Genomic DNA, 18,906 nt, shown 5'->3' with positions numbered 1-18,906 from the left:
CCAGAGTCCATCGCTCACTCCCAGGCCAGGCCACCGCCTGCCTCCTGCATCCTGATTTCCCAGGCAACAGGACAGAGGAAGGAGGAGGCCATTTTTGCTGCTGAGGAAGGTGGGGGCGGGGCTCTGGGAGGGGTAGAGGGACCCGGTACAACAGGGCAGGCACCTGCCCGTGGGTCTCTAGGAAGGTCACGCTTGCCAATCCAGTCGCTCCCGCACCACGCAGCCGAGGTCCTTGCAGCCCCGCCATTGCTATTTCTCTCTGCTACACGGCACTGTCTTTCGAAGCCCAGAGCCGGCACACAGCCATGGAGCTCATTCATCACAGGGTCACCCACCGGCACCCCTGATGAGCAGCACAGGCTCAGCATGGATTTAGTGGGATCTCCAGGGAAAGCTCTAAGGCCGCCCAGCTTATCGGGCTCAACGCACATCAGTGCTGGCTCCTGCGTACCAGGGAATCCTGGCTCTGCTAGCGACTCACTCGCTCCGTGACCTTGGGAAGGCTACCGAGCCTTTCCGCGCCTCAATTTCCTCGTGTGTAAAATGTGATAATAGTAACACAGGCCTCTTCGGGTTGCTGGAAAAGTGAGTTCATATATTGAAAGCACTGGCACATAGTAAGCGCTTTGTGTTTGTGAAATAAACTAATGAAATAATCCCAACATGCTGTGCTGGGAGGCAGGAAGTTTGGCTGTGCCTGGAGTGGCTGCCTGTCCCTAGGCACGCCTGTCCCCAAGGAACCTCGGTTTCTCCGCGCGTCACCCTCAAGCATTGCGCTGGGTCCCTGACAGCCAGTTCCATGGAGCAGCCCAAGATCCCTGACGGCCCTGCTGAGTCAACGGGTGACCTCGGGCCAGCTCCGCCCCCTCTGGGCCCCCCTTGTAAGAATGTCAGTGACCACCAGACCCCAGCCCACTAACCAGCCCTCTGCTGCCTCCCCAGCGCCTGGACTTCGAGTCCCAGCCCGTGCACACCGTGGTCCTGGAGGCCCTCAACAAGTTCGTGGACCCGCGCTTCGCCGACCTGGGCACGTTCCGCGACCAGGCAATCGTGCGCGTGGCCGTGACCGACGTGGACGAGCCCCCCGAGTTCCGGCCGCCCTCCGGCCTCCTGGAGGTGCAGGAGGACGCGCAGGTGGGCTCCCTGGTCGGCGTGGTGACGGCGCGGGACCCCGACGCCGCCAACCGGCCCGTCCGGTGAGACCCCCGCCCGGGGCCGACGCCTGCTGCCTGCTGTCCCACCATCGCCCTGGACAGACTGCGGGCAGAGGGGAGGAGGGCTGGGGCGGGGAGGGAAAGAGGGGACGACTGCGCGGGGCAGGGGAGAGCCGAGAGAGGTACCCAGAAGTGGAAGGAAATAGGCAGGGGAGCCGAAGAGCCAAGGAAGCGGGTGTGCAAACAGTCCCAGAGAGAGAGAGACAAGGGAGTCGGGACAAGGAGGGAGAGCCTGGTGATACTGACACAGCTCCGCCCTCCAGCCACACTGGCCCGCGGTGCTCTCAGCCAGCCCATGCCTGTGCCGGGACTCCCCGGCTCTTCTCCCCAGTCCCACCTCCCCTTCTCATCATCTCCACCCCTATCTGCACTAGACATCTCAAACTAATGTTCAGAACTGAGCTTTTAATCTCTCCACCAAAATAAAAAAAAACCCAAAACACCAATTCATCTGGAGCCATTCCCGTCTCCAGAATGACAACTCCATCCTTCTAGTTGTTCAGGTCAAAAATGTTGGAGACAGGCCAGGAGCAGTGGCTCACACCTATAATCCCAGCATTTGGAGACGCCAAGGCCGGAGGATGACTTCAGGCCAGGAGTTTGAGACCAGCCTGGGCAAGATAGCAAGACCCCATCTCTACAAAGAATTTTTAAAAATTAGCTGGGTGTGGTGGCATGTGCCTGTAGTCCCAGCTACCCAGGAGGCTGAGCCAGAGCCAGGAGGGTCACTTGAGCCTGGGAGGTGAAGGTTGCAGTGAGCTGTGATTGTGCCAGTGTATCCAGTCTGGGTGACAGAGCAAGACCCTGTCTCTAAAAAAAAATGTTGGAGACATCCTCAACTCCTCTTTCTCTCATACCTTCCTCCAATCCGTCAGCAAATCCTATTGTCTCTGTGTAAAAAGTACATCCAGAATCTGACCACTTCTCACAACCTCCATTGCTACCCCCTGGGCCAGGCCACCGCGTCCTCGTGCCTGGATCATCGCAGTTGCCTCCTCACTGGTCTCCCCGATTCTGTCCTCACCCCTCCTTTATCTAGAAGCAATGCAGGAGCCAGCTCGTTCCTGCTCAGACATAAATCAGAGTCTGACCCTGCTCTGCTCAGCGCCCTCCAGGGGCACCTGTTGGGCTCAGAATAAAAGGTCAAGCCCTGACAATGACCCATGACCCTGTGGGCTCCGGCCTCCTTGCATCCTCCCCGACCTCCCCTGCCTGCTACTCTCCTTTGCCCAGTCCTCTCTGTGGCAGCCATGCCGGCCTCCTCACTGCCTTGCAAATACCCCAAGCCCACCTCCACCTCAGGGCCCATGCCACAGCTGATCCCCCAACCTAGAATGTTCTCCCCCTAGTGTCCCCCGTGGTTTGCCCTCTCACTTCCTCCAGCTCTTTGCTCAAAAGTCACCTTCTCAGTGAGGCCTTCCATGACTGCTCTTGCTAAAATTTCAACCGCACCCGAACCCCCCGTCCGTTTCCTCAATTCACTGTTTCCTCATTAGCCTTCAGCACCGTCTAACACGCTCCCTAGGTTTCCGGTTACTTTGTCTGTCTCTCCCGCTAAAATCCACGAGGGTAGGGATTTGCATCTATTCGTTCACCACTGAGTCCACAGGGCCAGCCCAGGGCTCAGCGCTCAGTGGACACCCACTGAATACATAGTCAATGAATGAAATGGAAAAATAAAAGAAAGATTAAGAAAAGAGACAGAAAAACAGACTCAAGGAGATGCAGAGAGACCCACAGTGAGAGGAAGAGATTGGAGAGAAAGAAGAGCTTTGGGAAGAGGACAAGAGTAACAAAAAGAGGCAGAGCCCCACCTGGCAACATGGAAACAGGGAGCGGGGACAGAGGCAGAGCAGGGATGGAGACAGGTGGGGTCCCCAGAAGGTTTGGGAGCCGCAGGGGATACACAGGCCCTGACTACGGCCTACATTGGAAGAAGGGCAGACAGAAGACGAAAGAAGAAAGATTGTAGCAGAAACTAATCCAGAGGAGGAGGTCAGGGGTGGGGACAGTGGCCAGTGTTGGATGGTTGGGGAAGAGGCTTTGGGGCTCCCTGCTACCTCCCTAAAACCCCTGTACATAGCCAATGAGTAGTCCCAGAGCCAACTATATGCCTAGCTCTATGCTGGGCTTGGAGGAAGGAGGGAGGGGAAGTTAATGTGAGGATCCCTGCATGATATAGTTACAGAGGATAATATTCCCATCATCATCTGTCTGAATCACTGTCTTGGGGTTGTGCAGTGCACAGCCTGGGCAACTTAACATGGCAGCCTTAGGTGAGGAGACACACACAGATGCCATGCTGCTTAACTGCCATGGGCTCTCAGACCGGGAGCTATCCCCCAGGGGGCTGGGAAGATTTCCTGGAGGAGGCAAGAATTGAACTGAGCTGGGATCTGGGTTTAGTCAGGTGTAAATATGCGGGGAAGAGCATTCCAGGTGGAGGAACGGTTGTACGATGTATGGAGGCGGCAGGGCGGTAGGTGTGCCTGGAGAAGAGCAGATTGCGAAGGCTATTGTGGGCTGGGGAAGATGGGGCACAAAAGTGAAGTCTATGGGGCCCTCATGGGCAGGCTGAGGAGCTCAGACCGTCCAGAAGCCCAGAATGCCTGCGCTACTTCTAGCACTCTCGCTGCCAAAGCCACCCTGCCGCTGCCTCTGAACTGCCCCACCTCCCTTCCACCCAGGCTGGTGGCACAGTCTTAGATGCCACCGCCCTTGGCCTCTGGCCTGACCTGAGTTCTCTCCAGGGAGGGCCTTGTCACCCCTGTTTGTCAGGAATCTGGAGCCCAGAGAGGAGCAGAGGCTTCCGCAGGCTCTCCCAGGGAGTTCGTAACCAGGAGTGGGAGTCCCTGGGCTCCAGGTCAGTGCCCCCTCCGCCACTCCCCTCCTTTCCAACACCACTCTCTGCGCCCCTCCGTCTGTTCCCGCCTCCCTCCTTTGGCTTCCCTTCCTTCCTGCTTTTATCTGCACGGAAAGGGCCAACTTTGAAACCTGCTTCTCGCCTCCTTTCATCTCTGTCTGCTGCCCCTTCCCCGGGGCTCCTCAGATGTGGAGGCAGCGAGGAGCTTGACACAGGTCCAATTTAACACCACAGACATTTACCCGGCTCCTCCTCTGTGGCAGGCCCCGAGCCAGGCTGGGGACACAAGATGACTCAGCGAAGGACAGACTGGGGTGGGGCTCCCAGACTGCGGGGTAGGAACATGGAAATGGGAGGCCAGGACAGGGCGGTGGGGCATAGAGAAGGGTCCTTACAGGCCACACGTGCTGCCCAGAGCCCAGCTTGTTCCAAGAGTTCTGTCCCGGCAGCTCCCGGGTTCTGAGGGTCGTTAACCCAGGCGTCAACTCTGCGTTGAGTCTGCCCGGCACTGTTCCATGCAGGAGAGAAACAGGTGATGAGACAAGACCCCACGTGGCGTTGCCTCCTCCTGCGGGGAGAGTCAGCAAATGGTTAAACATTTGCTGCTACAAGTCAAGTGGCTAAATGGAATAACTGCTGTTAGAGCAATGAGGAAAATAAGAGAGTAACAGGACAAGGAGGGATTGGAGCCACCGAGGGCCACTTTTTTTTTTAAAGATAGGGTCTCACTATATTGTTGTCCCGGCTGGTCTTAAATTCCTGGGCTCCACCTTGAATCGAGTGGTCAGGGATGTGACAAATGAGCTGAGATCAGAATGACAGAGAGCCTTCCATGCAAAGCTATGGGGAACAGCATTCCAGATAGAGGGAACAGCAAGTGCAACAGTCCTGGGGCAGGAACAAGCTTGCTGTGTCCCTGGAAATGAAGAAATGTAGTGATACCCTGGGAGACTTTGCCTAGCACGGTTTGCAAGGCACAGTGGCACCTGGGAAATACAGAAATGCGGACAGAGACATTTTTCTGAGCCTCTGTACTGGGGAGAGTGGAAGGTGCCTCATATTGATACTTTTACCCCTCAGGAGGCAATATATTTGTATTACAGATAAAGAAACTGAGGGTCAGAGAGGGGAAGTGACTTGCCCAAGGCCACCCCGGTCAAAAGGGAAAGGATTGGGATTTGACCCATGGCTGACTGCTTCCTCAATCCAGCCTCCTGCCATGTCACCCCTGCTTCTTACTCTCTTTGTGGTTAGTGCAGTCCCTAAGCTTGTGCCATGCCCTGCCACGCGCAGGCCACAGGGCTGAGTCAGACACATGGCCCACGGGTGAACGAATCCAGTGGGCTGAGGAGCCCCAAGGAGGGGCAGGGACTGTGTGCACCAGGGACGCGAGTGAGTACAGGTTTCCCCCAAGTGGCCCCTGCGGGAGGTTGCAGAGTGTGAGGCCTGGAAGGGGACAGCATGCGCCAGGTTGGTGTGAGGTGAAGGGCAGGTGGTGGGAACAGAATCGTGGAGCCCGGCGTGACATTCAGGAGCAGGGTCATCAGCTAGATGAGCTCACATCAGAGTGGAGGGAGACGGGGACAGAGCGGCCCTTGGAGACAAGCTGTGAAGACCTTGAATGTCAGGTGAAGAAGGGGGACTTCATCCCACAGGCAGTGCCCAGGTGGGCCCACCTCTGGACTGGACACATGGGCCATTTATCAGCCCAGCCATGGTCCCGCCAGCCCTAGCCCCGCTGCGAGTCTCCTTTGAATGTCAAAAACAGAAAAGTCCACACTGGACCAGAGGAAGCGAGCCTTTCATTTCCACCCAGCACCCCACGGTAGAGTGCAGCCGGACATGCATGGGCTTTGGAATCAGAGAAGCCTCAGGTTCCAATCCCAGCTCAGTTGCAGAATTTTGAGCAAGTCCCTGCACCCCTTTCTGAGCCTCAGTTTCCCCATCTCAAAAATGGGCATTATGCTAGTACTTGCCTCATTCAGATTCAGTGTCCACGATGTACCAAGTTCTGTGCTTGGTGCTCCCGGGGTTGGAGGGAGGGTTAAGTGCTTGGCGCATAGCAGGCCTTCAGGAAATTGTCATTACCATTTTTCTTGGTGGTCTGTAGCCTGTTCATTCTGCAGCCAGTGCTAACTGCACACAATTTTCCCGACACTGAGTGTGGCTTTTGAGTATGGGCCTTAAAGCGGGTGGGGGAAAGAGTAAGAGACAGGACAGGTGAGCAGAGAGAAATCCCTCGGGTGGGGAGGGGGCAGCCCGTTTTGTATTTGAAGGGCTCCCGCTGCACTGGTGGCTTGGACCATCCAGCCTGCTGCGTGTGTGTGTTCAGGAGCTGCACACGGGAACCCAGAAAGCCTGTACGCGCGTGAGCCTGCAGCCCTTCCTGTGTGCGTTACATATGCACATATTTATGTAGAGAAAAACCACGCGCACCCCGGTAAGGAAGCAGCACCTACCCCATTCTCCACCCTAACCTTGACAGCAGCAGCGCTGGTGATGTCCCTAGCGCATGGGAATGCCAGCAGGTGTGCCTGGCCGGCTCCTTAGGAAGGGGATCTTAGACCTGGGGCTGTGGACAGACACGGGATGGGAACTTAGCTCTGCCACTAACCAGCCCTTTGTGACTCAGGACAAGGTAACAGTTTCTCTGAGCCTTGGTTTCCTCATCTGGAAAATGGGAGGATTTGAGGAGCTCATGCTGGTCAAGCCCTCACACAGGCCTGGCCCAGAGTCTTGCTCAACAATTAAAAATAAAAGCTCATCTATACGTCATGTGGCAGGTGCCCGACACCATTGTAAGTGCTTTGTTGGTAGTCACTTGTCCAAACCTCACAGCCAGCCTGTGAGGTAGGCATCATTACCTCCATTTTTAAGAAGAGGAAACTGAAGGACAGAGAGATTAGGTGACTTGCCCATGCTGACACAGCTAGGTTTCAAACCCAGGCAGATGGGCGTCAGATCTGCGTGTACCACCGTACCTGTCTGTCACGCGTGTGCGCATACATCCATACACACACACACACACACGGTAACACACACTCGTATTCTCTCCCTGTACTCCCACCCACACCCCTCTGGTTCCTCTTGCTGCCTCAGGTCCTGGCTAACCGAAGGAGAAGTAGAACTGCAAATATAAGCAGAAACTTCTGAACCCACAGCTGCCTCCTGTCCTCAGACCACTGGCAATGCTCTGATGCCCACGGGGGTGCCCCTGTGCCCAGGCACGCAAGCCACACGCTGGGTTGGGGGGACTCCTGAGTACTCCCTGCCAGACACTTCTGAATAATAATTAGAATAACAATAGCTCCCATTCATGGAGTAATTTTCCTGGAAGTCAGCTAAACACCTCACATGCATTTCATCCTCCCAACAATTTACGAGGCAGGATTATCATCTCTATTTGCTGAAATTTAAGGCTCCAAGATGGAAGTGACTTGCCCAGGGGCAGTGGGGACCTGGATCCAGACCCAGGGCTGAGCAGCTGGCTCTTGAGCCTTTGCTCTTCGCCCGCAATGCACTGTCTCACACACAGACGTCACTCCCATATGCACGTCACAAACACACGCTCTCCACCCTCAACACAGACCAGGCACACAACTCGTGCAGGCATCTACACGTGAGGCGCACAACTGCACCCCTGCACATTTGCCAGGCCACAGTCCTTGCCACGCACCACGGCCCCCCCCGCCCCACCCTCCCTCTCAGTCTCTGGCTCACTGAACTGGAACAAAAACACCGGGTTCAGCTCGCTGCATTGACCCACAGCTCAAGTCTTTAGCTGGTTAATGGTGGGTCCCCACTGCCCCCGCCCCACGGCCTTGGGAACAGCTGCCTCCACTTAGATTCCGGCCCCTCCCTTCCCCTCTAGGAGGGAACAAAGGACAAAAACAGAGAAGAGGAGGCGGAGGAAGGAGAGAGGAGAGAGATTCGAGAGCATAGAGTGGGGGAGAAGCAACAAGAAGGCAGTTGGCGCCCTCCCACAAGCCCTGCCCCACGCCCAGCCTGACGGGGCTCAGAAGCCCAGGCTGTGTCACGTCTGTGTTTCTCTCCTGGACTCTGTCCTCCCTCACCTGTAGAATGCGAGGAGGTCTCCAAGGTTCCTTCCAGCCCAGCCAACACTCAGAGTCTTTTTCTACCTCCTTTGGACCCAGGCGTCTGACAGGGCCAGGCTGGGGGAAAGGGGACCTGAGGCCCCATGCACTGAGGCTTTGGATGGTTCAGCAAGCTAGGAAGAAGTCTGGTACAGAATCCCAAATTTGGGTACCAATTCCAATTCTGCGACAGAGTTGCTCTACAACCTTCGGCAGGGTCATCGCTAGGCCAGACAGCATCTTTGTGTGAATAAGAAAAAGGCCCCCCTCTGAGAAGGTGCATGTGGGCGAGGACACACAGTTTGCCAAGCAGACCACTCAAGGGAATTCGCCCCTGCTTCCCTCTTCAGCTTGGTAACTTTGAGCACCGCACAACCTGCACAACCATACTTGGCAGCCCTATGCTTGGCAAGCTTCCTCTGTGAGCCTCGGTGTCTTCATCTGCAAAATAGGGGGATGACATCAGCCTCACGGGATGCCTGGCAGGGATCTCATTTGTATCACTTGCCACATTATCCCCAGGGCCTAGCACAGAGAAGGCTCTCAGTGTTTAAGGCATAAAGGAATGAATGGAGGGGTAGCTGGGGGAAAGCAATCAACACACTGTTAAGTGCACACTATTAATAGGAGGAGGAATTGTCATCTTGGGTCTGAACCTCCCCACACACTTTCACCCAGGTCAGTGGGACCCAAGCTGGTCAGGGGCAAGAAGGATGTGGGCTTAGCAGCCTAGGGACAGGACGGAGCATTAAACTGGGGACTCAGGAGGTTGGCTTAATGCCCGCGACACCCACATGCACAGCACTTTGCAGTGTGACATATGCCTTCACCTCCACAACAGCAGTAAATATGAAAAGGATAAGGGCTGTCACATAGGCCCAGCCCCTCCTCTAACTCCTCTCCCCCACGGTGTGAGGTGAGTGTGAATCACCCCCTTTTCCAGACGAGCAGAGGCCAAGGAGCTCAAGTGACTTGTCCCAGGTCACACAGGTAGAATAAGTGGCAGAAGAGTCAAAGCTCCTCTGACTGCTCTCAGACTTGCAGTCCCACTGGGTGTCATTATCCCCATTTCATAGATGGGGAAGCTGAGGCCCCAGAGAGGTTTGGCGGTGCAGCCAAGGCCCCACTGAAGGGTATCTCAGGGCTTTGGGCCCCAACAGGTGATGTTTCTGGTGTCCGCACCTCCCCGGGTCTCAGTTTACTACTCTGGGAGACAGGTGAAGGGCCCCTTTCCCCCTGCCTGTAGGAGGGACCAGGGGGCTCGGGCAGGGCCCCTCCCTACCGGGCTGCTTTGTCCTGGCTGCACAATGAGCCCTTGCTTGGCATTCGAGGCCTTTGTCGGCCGCGCAGCCTCACCCGCCCCCACCCGCGTTATCAGCTCTGGGAAGCGGCAGTCGAGCTGGCGGGGCCTCTCCGGGCCGCCGCCACCGAGACATGTGTTGGACACGGGCCTTTAAGGCCTGGAGCCGCCACACAAAGGCCGGGAAGAAGGCGGAACAAAGGGCTTTTTCACGCAGCAACTGAAAAGCTGCAGATTAGCTCTGTGGCGCTGCGCAGGCTGGGCGGAGCCCGCGGCCCTGTCCCCAGACCCCTCCTCCCGGGGCGCTCGCTCAGCCCTCGCCCTGGTCTGGGCCTCCTCGCCGTGGCCTCCGGAGAAGCCTCCTAAGGCCACAGGTGACCCCCTCTCTGCTGCTCAGAATGCCCCGTCGGCTCCCAGCACGCGTCCGACTGCTGAATTCTGCGCCCCGCGTTCGGTGCCTGGCTCTCCACCTGCGCGGTCAGCTGTGCCGCACCACCAGCCGCGCCCTGGCTAAGTCCCAGCTGCCTGCCTTTGCACCTTCCGTTCCCCTGCCCAGAATGCCGTTCCAGTCCTCTTCTCAAGTTCAACTCCAGAGTCACGTTTTATGGAAAGACAAGAATCTACATTAGTGGTGCTAGCTCTGTGCCAGGCACTTTGCCCCCTTCCAGCCCTCACGGCAACCACGGGGAGCAAAGGGTTAGGTCCGTTGCCCAGCTGAGGGAAGAAGGCCCAGAAAGGGTGAGGGCTGCCCGTGGGCACACAGCAGTCACCCGTGCAACTGACATGCAAACTCAGATGCCTCCCGCTCCTCCTCCGTGGGAAAGGGTTCCTCCGTCCTGTGTGTCCCAGGCAGGCAGTCCCTCTCCTGGGTGGGGTGGGGAACATGGGCACGGGCTCCACCTGGCCCCGGGGCACCTTCAATCAGCCCCACCCTGCCTCCCGCAGGTACGCCATTGACCGCGAATCGGATTTGGACCAGGTCTTCGATATCGATGCGGACACGGGCGCCATCGTGACTGGCAAGGGGCTGGACCGCGAGACGGCCGGCTGGCACAACATCACAGTGCTGGCCATGGAGGCGGGTGAGCTGGGCGCCCCCAATCCCTGCCCGCTCTGGGAAATAAGCGGGAGAGAAGCAAAGGCTGCGCTGTCGGTCAAAGCCCATGGGGGAGGGGCCAAAGGTGGGGGTGGGGCAAAGAGTAAGAAAAGGGAGGAAGATCCCGCAGGGGTGAAGGTTGGGGCAAAAGCTGATGGCCAAGAACAAAGGTCCAGGAGGGATCCTGGGTCAAGGGCATAGGGCTGGTCTTCAGGCCGGCTTTCTTCTTTCATCATTTATTGAGCACCTACTGTATGCCAAGCCCTGTTCTAGGGGAGAACTAGAGTATCAACAAGCTGAGAGACAGGGCCGTACATGATATGTCAGAGCTAAAAAGCAGCAGGGAGAGAAGTAAGCAGGGAAGCGGGATTGGAAGGGAGGGGACATTGTTTCTCTTAGGGAAAGGCTGCTCTGGGAAGAGGACATTCCAACAAAGACCTCAGTAACGTGAGGGAATCACGCCGACATCCGGGGGAAGAGCATTCCAGACAGAGGGAACAGCCACTGCAAAGGCCCTGAGGTGGTAGTTTGTGAGCATGGAGGCCAGTGTGGTTGGTGACACGCAGAGTGGTCAACCGTGGTAGGGTCTTTGAACTTGACTCCAGATGAAACCAGGGTCACTGGAGGAATTTGAGTGGAGGAGGGGGTTGAGCCTGACGGGGTGCCTCTGGCTGCTGCATTGAGAATAGACTGGGGGCTGGGGGGAAGCAGGGCTTAGCCAGAAGCTAAAGGCAATAGTGCCAGAGAGATAGGACAGTGGCCTGGCCCAGGGCAGTCGCAACAGAGGTGAGATGTGGTGGCTTTGGGATATAGGCTAAAGATAGCGTTAATAGCCAGTAGCCACCTGCTGGTGGGCTGACGTGCCGATGAGAGATGGAGAGGGGTCAAGGGCGACTCCAAGGAGCTTGCCTGAGTTGCTGGAATAATCCGTGTGTGTGTGTGTGTGTGTGTGTGTGTGTGATAGGCAGTTTGGTGTAGCTGGGATGGAGGTGAGGAGCTGAGACTCAGGGAGCACAGGGAGGGGGGGAGGGAGTGCCCTCCAGTCCTCCTCCACACCCCGGAGCACCACTGCCACTGCCACCACCAGCTCTCCCAGCTCCCCCACCTGTCAGCTCTCAAGGTCTGGGGAGTCAACGGAGCCGCCAGTAAGCAATCATGACAACAGGATGACGGCTGAGTCTCTGAGCTGGGGAGGACAGGCAACATTTAAACTCGCCTCTGCCCCACTGTAGCCCCAGGCCCCTCGAGCCAGCCCTCCTCCTCCCCCCAACCCCGCTGGCTACCCCCACTTCCCAGGCCCCACCGCCCGTTCCAGGCTGAGGAAGTCCCTAGGCTGAAGTTCCCTTAGTCTCTTTCAACTACAGTTTAAAAGAAAATACAAAGCTGGCTCAAACCTCAGTGCCTGCTGTTCCCCAGCCTTTGAATCCACTCCTCCACCGCATGAAAGGGAGATAACAAAGGTGGCTGGAGAGGAAGTGGTGGCTGGACTGGGGGGGAAGAGAGCTCCCCCTCCTGCCTCCTCAGACCTGCTCCCTGGGTAGCACCTGAGGCTCCTGGCTGCAGATGAAGCCAGAGATGACTGGCCTGGCTGCGGGCAGAGATGTCGCCTCTCCCTAGCCACAGATGCATCCCCTCCCCACCAGCCAGTCACCCTGCCTGACGTCCGCCACTAGCAAGTCCCCTCTCGGGTTAAGCATTGTGCTGCTACCCAGTGGGTCTCTTTCAGAAAGCAGCTAGAACAGCACACGAAGTCTAATGCTGCCATTTCACAGGAGAAAGAATAGGAGGTAGACACCTCTCCCCAAATGTTTTACAATTTTGACCTAATACATATTCTGAGCTGGATGCTTTCTAGAACATACTTTATTGAATCCTGACCAATAGCATGATCAGCACCCATTTTACTGATAGAAAAAGGGAGGCTCAGAGAGTTAGGACATTTTCCCAAGGATGTGCAGTGACGGAGCTGGGATTTGTGCCAGGTCTGCTCAGTCCCCACCATGGCATTGCTGTGTGGCCTCCCTTCTCCTGACACTCTGCTCTCTGAGCTCTACTCTGATCCCACCCACCAACCCCACCAGCCGACGTGGGGAAGGAGACGAATCTCTGCAAGGAGCAGACTGGCCACTGGGCTGGAGACCCCATCTCTGAGCTGCAACCCCCAATCCCTGCCTACTCTTCACCCGGGATAGTCATCAATGGGAAAAGGAATGGTTCCACTTCACAGTGCTCGTGGGAGGATTAAACAGGATAACGCACGGGAAGCACTTAGCCTGGTGGGTGGTACTTAATAAGTGCCCAATTAATGCTATCTGTTGGTCTTGACCCTGTGCCAGGCCCTTTGCAGTGGTGAGCTCATGGAATCTTCACCCCTCAGTGGTGTCGATTCTACTATTATCTTCAATGGGTGGCTGAGGAAACTGAAAGTCAGGCAGGTGAAGTCATTTGTGCAAATTCCCAACCCCAGCCTGCCTGACTCCAGAGCCCTCCCCGCTGCCCCTCCAGTCATAGTTCCTTGGTGTTGGCACAAAACCAGGAGCTGTCACAAATAACCCACCCACCCTACCTTCTCACCGTCTCCATGAGACGAGGACAAAATTATTGTCGCCATTTTACAGATGAGAAAACAGAGGCTCAGGGAGGCACAGCGATAGCCCCAAGATCACAGAGTAAGTCCACGCAGGGCCAGGCTTGACCCCAGGCCCCCCGGGAGCCAGCGCGTCTCCCAAGTGCAATGCCAACAGGTCTGCCCGCCTGGCACTGTGCCCTCCCGCGGAAGCATATGTTTGGCTTCCTCAGAAACAGAGGGGATGCCTAGGGGGTCACGGTGGCCCTGCCTGCTCCCAGGCGTAAGAAACATGAGGTGACAAGAATCAGAGGGGAAATATTTATACACAGTGGCGCAGCTTTGTGAGCGCCTCGGAGAGTGTTGCGCTCAGCCGGGAGCCGCCGCCTGTCATCCTGGATTACCTCAAAGACTCCCAAGCCACTTAGTATGCCGGCTCCCCTCTCCCCGAACTTCTGAGTCATCCATTCTGCCCAGGCAGACGCTCCTTCCACTGACATTATCTTTAACGTTTTGTAATCATGAAATATTAATGACCGATATTGAATTTAAAATACAATTTGTGTCTGGATACTTTGGTGGAAAGGGCAGTTGTAAAGGGACAGTCTTCAAAGAGTTGGGATCGGGGGGACTTGGAAAGCCAGTGCTGGGGGTGGGGGGACCCCAGAGGGGGTCCATCCAGCCACCTCCTCCAAGGTCATCAAGCCCTAAGCTGATCTGGAGGGGTACTATCTAGCTGTCCCGGACAACAGAGGGTTAACCAGATCTGCCAGAAGCTTTCCCATCTGGGTCACCCCAGGCCAAGTCACGTCTCACAGCACCCTGCATTTCCCTTCATACGACAGAGCACGTGCTATGATTTATATGTGCATCTGTGTGAATGTTCAGTGAGCGGCGTGGGGCAATCTTTACTGAATGGACGGGCCAAGGGGCTTGCAGTTAGGAACGCGGGGTTGTGTGATGGCGAAGAACTGCTCCTAGTTGCGCGGCTCCCAGTTGTGTGGGCTTCGATGGGTCACTGCCCCTCTTGTTGCCTTGGTTTTCTCATCTGTAAAATGGTGACAACCATGCCTACCTTATTGGGCGGTGTAAGGTTAATAGCTATTAACTATAGCAGCTTCTATTTATTTAAAGCTCAGCTGGGCGTGGTGGCTAACGCCTGTAATCCTAGCACTCTGGGAGGCCGAGGCGGGTGGATCACTCGAGGTCAGGAGTTCGAGACCAACCTGAGCAAGAGTGAGACCCCCGTCTCTACTAAAAATAGAAAGAAATTAGCAGCCCAACTAAAAATATATAGAAAAAATTAGCCGGGCATGGTGGCACATGCCTGTAGTCCCAGCTACTCGGGAGGCTGAGGCAGGAGGATCGCTTGAGCCCAGGAGTTTGAGGTTGCTGTGAGCTAGGCTGACGCCACAGCACTCTAGTCTGGGCAACAGGGTGAGACTCTGTCTCAAAAAAAAAAAAAAAAAAAGCTTACCATAGGCCAGACATCATGCTGAATGCCTTATGTAAAACATAAGCCCCCTGGGGATTAGAAATAACATACAGCAAGGGCCTAGCACGGTGCTGACACACATTAGGTCCTATTAATAGCTAGAGGAAGAAGCGGAGAGGACAGGGACTGTCAGAGACGATGGACCCTGTTTCATAGCTGGGGATACTGAGGCCAAGGAAGGGAACAACTTGCCCCAGCGTCCCCATGTGGCTTTCTGACCTCAGAAGGACGCTGGGGGAAGGAGTGGGGATGGGGGGTGAGGGGTCGCCACGGGCTTTGAGAAGCAGAGCTCCAGTGTTTTCTGGGGGCCTCTTGTCACCCACCCCAGGCTGGCCTGGGTGCTGGGATTTGCTGGTAAACAAGGTCTGGCTGCTGACCTGGGGGCTCACGGGTGGGCAGGGGAGAGACATGTCAACAACAGTCAGTGACAACACAGAGTAAGGGGACGGTGGGGAGTGCCGAGGAGCAGGGAGAGACTTGCTCACACGGTGAGGGGCAGAAAACCCTTTCCAGAGGAGGGGACACCTGGCTGGGTCTCAAAGGCCGAGGAAGCCTTCCAGGCAGAAAGGGGATTCAGGTGCCCGCTGCGTGCAAAGGCCTGGAGGCTGGGCGTCCACTGCCCATTCTGAGGACAGAGAGACGGGATGTGGCCGGAGGCTGGGGCTGGAGGATGGCGGGAGCAGGTGAGGCTGGGTGAGGAGAGATGAGGGCGAAGACCCTCCGTGGGCCTGTGCAAAAGGGCCGTAGCTGTCCTGTGAGGAGCCAGACGTGTCCGGAGGCGACAGGGAGCCAGCACAGGTCTGTGAGCAGAAGAGCGGCATGATCAGTTGTGTGGTCTCTGTCGTTCCCTCGGGTTCCAGGGAAGGTGGGCTGGAAGGAGTGAACCTGAAGTGGGGGAACAGATGGGCAGGGCCAGGACAGGTGGCAGCGCGCACCAGGGAGGCCGAGCGTCTGGGGAAGAAGCATGTCACAGCTCTGCGTGGAAGGGCTGCTTCGAGAGGCAGTGAACTCCCTGTCACCAGAGGTGTGTAAATCAGGCCTGGGCTCTTCTTGAACAGGATCCTGAGATCCTTCCCAGCCACCTTAAGTACCTAACAGATGCCCACAGGAATAAAGATTTTTTGACATCCACGGAGTCTCAGCAGGACCGCCCAGAACGTTAGGAACCAGCTCAGCCCCAAGGGAAGGAAATGTTCTCCCATCTCCACTCTGCTCCTTGAATTACGAGAATTTTACGATTTCGGGGTCCCTACTTCACCCGGAAGTCCTCCACTGCTCCTTGGAGCAATAAACTTCCCCCCAACAATGTCAAAGCTTCCAATCTCCGTGTGGAAGCCAAGCACAATCAAAGTCCCCGAGAGAGACAGAGAAGGGTGCCCGAGCCTCCTGCTCCCACTGGAGGGACATGGGGACAGGGCAGGGAGTACAAGGAGTCCACACCTGGCTGCCCTGACACCCCCTTCCCGGGAGCACCCCCACCTGCTCACCCAGCACTCCTCGCCGTCCTGCCTGCTGGTCCTGGCGGGCTTGTAATTGGGATGATAAATCTTCCTGCCCAGCTGGCCAGCTCTAATCAGAGCCTGGTGTTGGGATGCAATTTAATTCCCTTGGGGAGGAGGGAGGGGCCCGGGGGACGGTGGAGAAGAGGGTCCGAGCTCTGCTTCCTCCCCGTCCGTGCAGGCCAGTGGGAGGAGGTTCCTTCAAGCAGGCCTCTCCCTCCCCACCTTCCCACTCCCTCTCTGGCAACCTCACTGCTCTCTTTCTCTCTGGGCTTCAGTCTTTCTCTGTGACAGCCAAGGAGAACCACAGAATCCAACTCCATTTGTTTTACTGATGAGAAAACCTGAGTCCATGGCGAGACCCAGTCTCTAAAAAATAAAAAATTAGCCTGGCATAGTGGTGTGTTCCTGTAGTCTCAGCTACTCAGGAGGCTGAGGCAGGAGGCTCGCTCGAGCCCAGGAGTTTGAGGCTGCAGTGAACTATGATGGCGCCACTGCACTCCAGCCTGGGCGACAGAGAGCAACTCCGACTCTTAAGAAAAAGAAAGAAGTTGGTCCAGAGAGAGGCAGGAAGAGGGTCGCAGCACTAGACTGCTTCTTAGATGGACAGATCCTGGAGGGGACGCAGCCCCCGCAGAATCAGTCCATTCAAGAAGGTCTGAGTCTCTCCCTGTCACCGCCCCAGCGTTCCTCTCGAGTGAGAGGCATGTTCAGGGATGCCATGGACAGTGACATCCACCGTTTGACAAATCTTTATTATGCACCTGCTATATGGCCATGCACATAGATGCTGGGGATACGGCAGCATAGAAAACAGACGAAAATTCTGCGTACGTCCTAGGGGAGGAGGTAGAGGATGAGCACGTATGTGAAAACACTGAGGGTGTTGGACAAATGCTGTGAAGAGAAACAGGGCAGGGAAGTGGAGTCTAGTGGCAAAGGGCAAATTTAAATCAGGACATTAGGGCAGGTGTCTGAGAAGAAGCCTTCCAGACAAGAACCTGAAGGAGCAAATGGAGCAGAGTGAAAGAGGCTGGGCGAGGGACAAGGCGGGCCGTGATGCAAGACCATCACGTGGGGCCTCGTGGGCATGGAGGACTTCATCCTCCATGCCCAGGACTGAGGGCAGTCAGGGAAAGCTTCCTGGAGGAGGCAGGGACATTTATGTGGGGCCTTGAAGACAAGCAGAGTTCTGATAGCAAAAGAAGTTAAGCAAGGCAGTACCAGCTGGTGGTTAAAAACACCACCCGCTTTGGAACCAGACCCAGGTTCGAGTCCCAGATCCATCCATTGTTCCCGGTGAGACCTTAGGCAAGTTGCTTCACCTCTCTGAGCCCATTCTCTCATCTGTAAAATAGCAGCAGTACTAGAACCTGCCTCCCACAGGGGTTGACAGGATGAAATGAGACAGCCCAGAGCCTGGTCCATGGCAGGTGCTCGATATGTGCTCATTGCCATCCTTCTGGCAAGGCCAGGCCCCATCACCTCTTCCCTTCCCACTGGCCCCCAGCCCCACCCCCACTCCCTCTCAGTTTGGTCCAGATGCCAGGCTGGCAACTCTGCTAGGGGCTGGATTCCTCCTTGGAAGAGATCTAGAGTCTCATTTACCACAGCCGACTCTGCGACCCCAGGGCATTTGCACATGCTGACCCCACTCCCTGGGACAGTCTTTCCCTCTCCATCCCCTTCACCCGATTACTACCTAGTCGTGTCTCAGCTGAAATGTCACTTACTCCAGGAACAACATCCCTGCACCCCACCAGGCAGGACGCCCTGCTCCGCGCTCACACAGCTCCTGAGCTGTTTTCTCTCAGCTCTCATCAGTCGGGAGTAATGTCTGTCCCTGGCGCTAGACTGAGAAACCGTGTTGGTCTTGTTCACTGCTATGTCCTTGGTACAAAGGAGGTGCTCAATCCATAATTGTCAGCAAAATCCACAAGTCTCGGTTCCAAATCACCCAGTTCAAGCCCCCGTCCTTTACACATAAGGAACTCGGAGGCCCAGCGCAGGTAAGAGACCTGCCACGCCGCACAACGGTTCTCCTGCTTCCAGAGGCCCCACGGAGCTGCCTGGCCTCCTCCTCGGGCCCCCAGGGCTTCACCTGCCACCCCCCCGGATTAATGGTGAGCCAGCTCACGGAGGAAGCACCCGGCCAAAGCACGTTTAATTTTAATTTAGGAATCGGTTAAGGCCACAGGCCTGCTCAGCTCCGGGCTGTCAATCAGCCTTCCTCAAGGCTGCATCAATTAGTTTAAAAATATTGAATGTAATTTTGCCTGACACAACATATTGCAGCTACTGCAAAATATAATTTATTTTAGAAGAAGAAATAATTAAACTAATTTGCATGTCAGTCAGCTGAACTGAGATGCTGAGAGGGGAGGGCCGTGGGGGACCCAGACCCTGGAGGGGCACCTGCCTCCGGCCATGGGGTGCGGGTGGCTTGGGCCTGGGTCCAGGCAGCAGCTGCCAGCGGGTGGGCAAATACCCAGGCGGCAGGGGTGCCCACTGACGGTGGATCCGGACCGAGTGTTAGACTCAGAGTCAGGAGACTAAGGCCTCAACCCCAGCCCTGCCACTGACTCACTGTGGCTTTGGGAAGAGTCCTGCCCCTCTCTGGGCCTCAGTTTCCTCATCTACAAGATGGGTCTAACAATACCTCCTTCACAGGCTGTTTTGAGAAATAAATGAGGTCATAGATAAGAAAGGGTGTTATGAATTGGAAAGCCCTGTGCAGAGGTCAAGATTAATCAGCTGACGGATTCCTTGTTTGATACCA

The 18,906-nt window shown here is 56.1% G+C and overlaps 1 protein-coding gene across 1 annotated transcript in view; it reads left to right on the top strand.

Annotated features, from left to right (window-relative positions):
- The window catches only part of CDH22 (cadherin 22), a 68,685-nt gene that overhangs the window by 36,961 nt on the left and 12,818 nt on the right, over positions 1–18,906 (top strand). Inside the window, exons 6-7 of the mRNA XM_069496323.1 lie at positions 943–1,196; positions 10,417–10,553. Coding sequence (XP_069352424.1) covers positions 943–1,196; positions 10,417–10,553 — 391 coding nt within the window. The remainder of the gene's footprint in view (positions 1–942; positions 1,197–10,416; positions 10,554–18,906) is intronic.

The sequence above is a fragment of the Eulemur rufifrons genome, chromosome 20, assembly GCF_041146395.1.
Source record: "Eulemur rufifrons isolate Redbay chromosome 20, OSU_ERuf_1, whole genome shotgun sequence".
Taxonomy (NCBI): domain Eukaryota; kingdom Metazoa; phylum Chordata; class Mammalia; order Primates; family Lemuridae; genus Eulemur; species Eulemur rufifrons.
The sequence above is the reverse complement of the archived record's forward strand: the minus strand, read 5'-3'. Positions and strand labels throughout refer to the sequence as shown.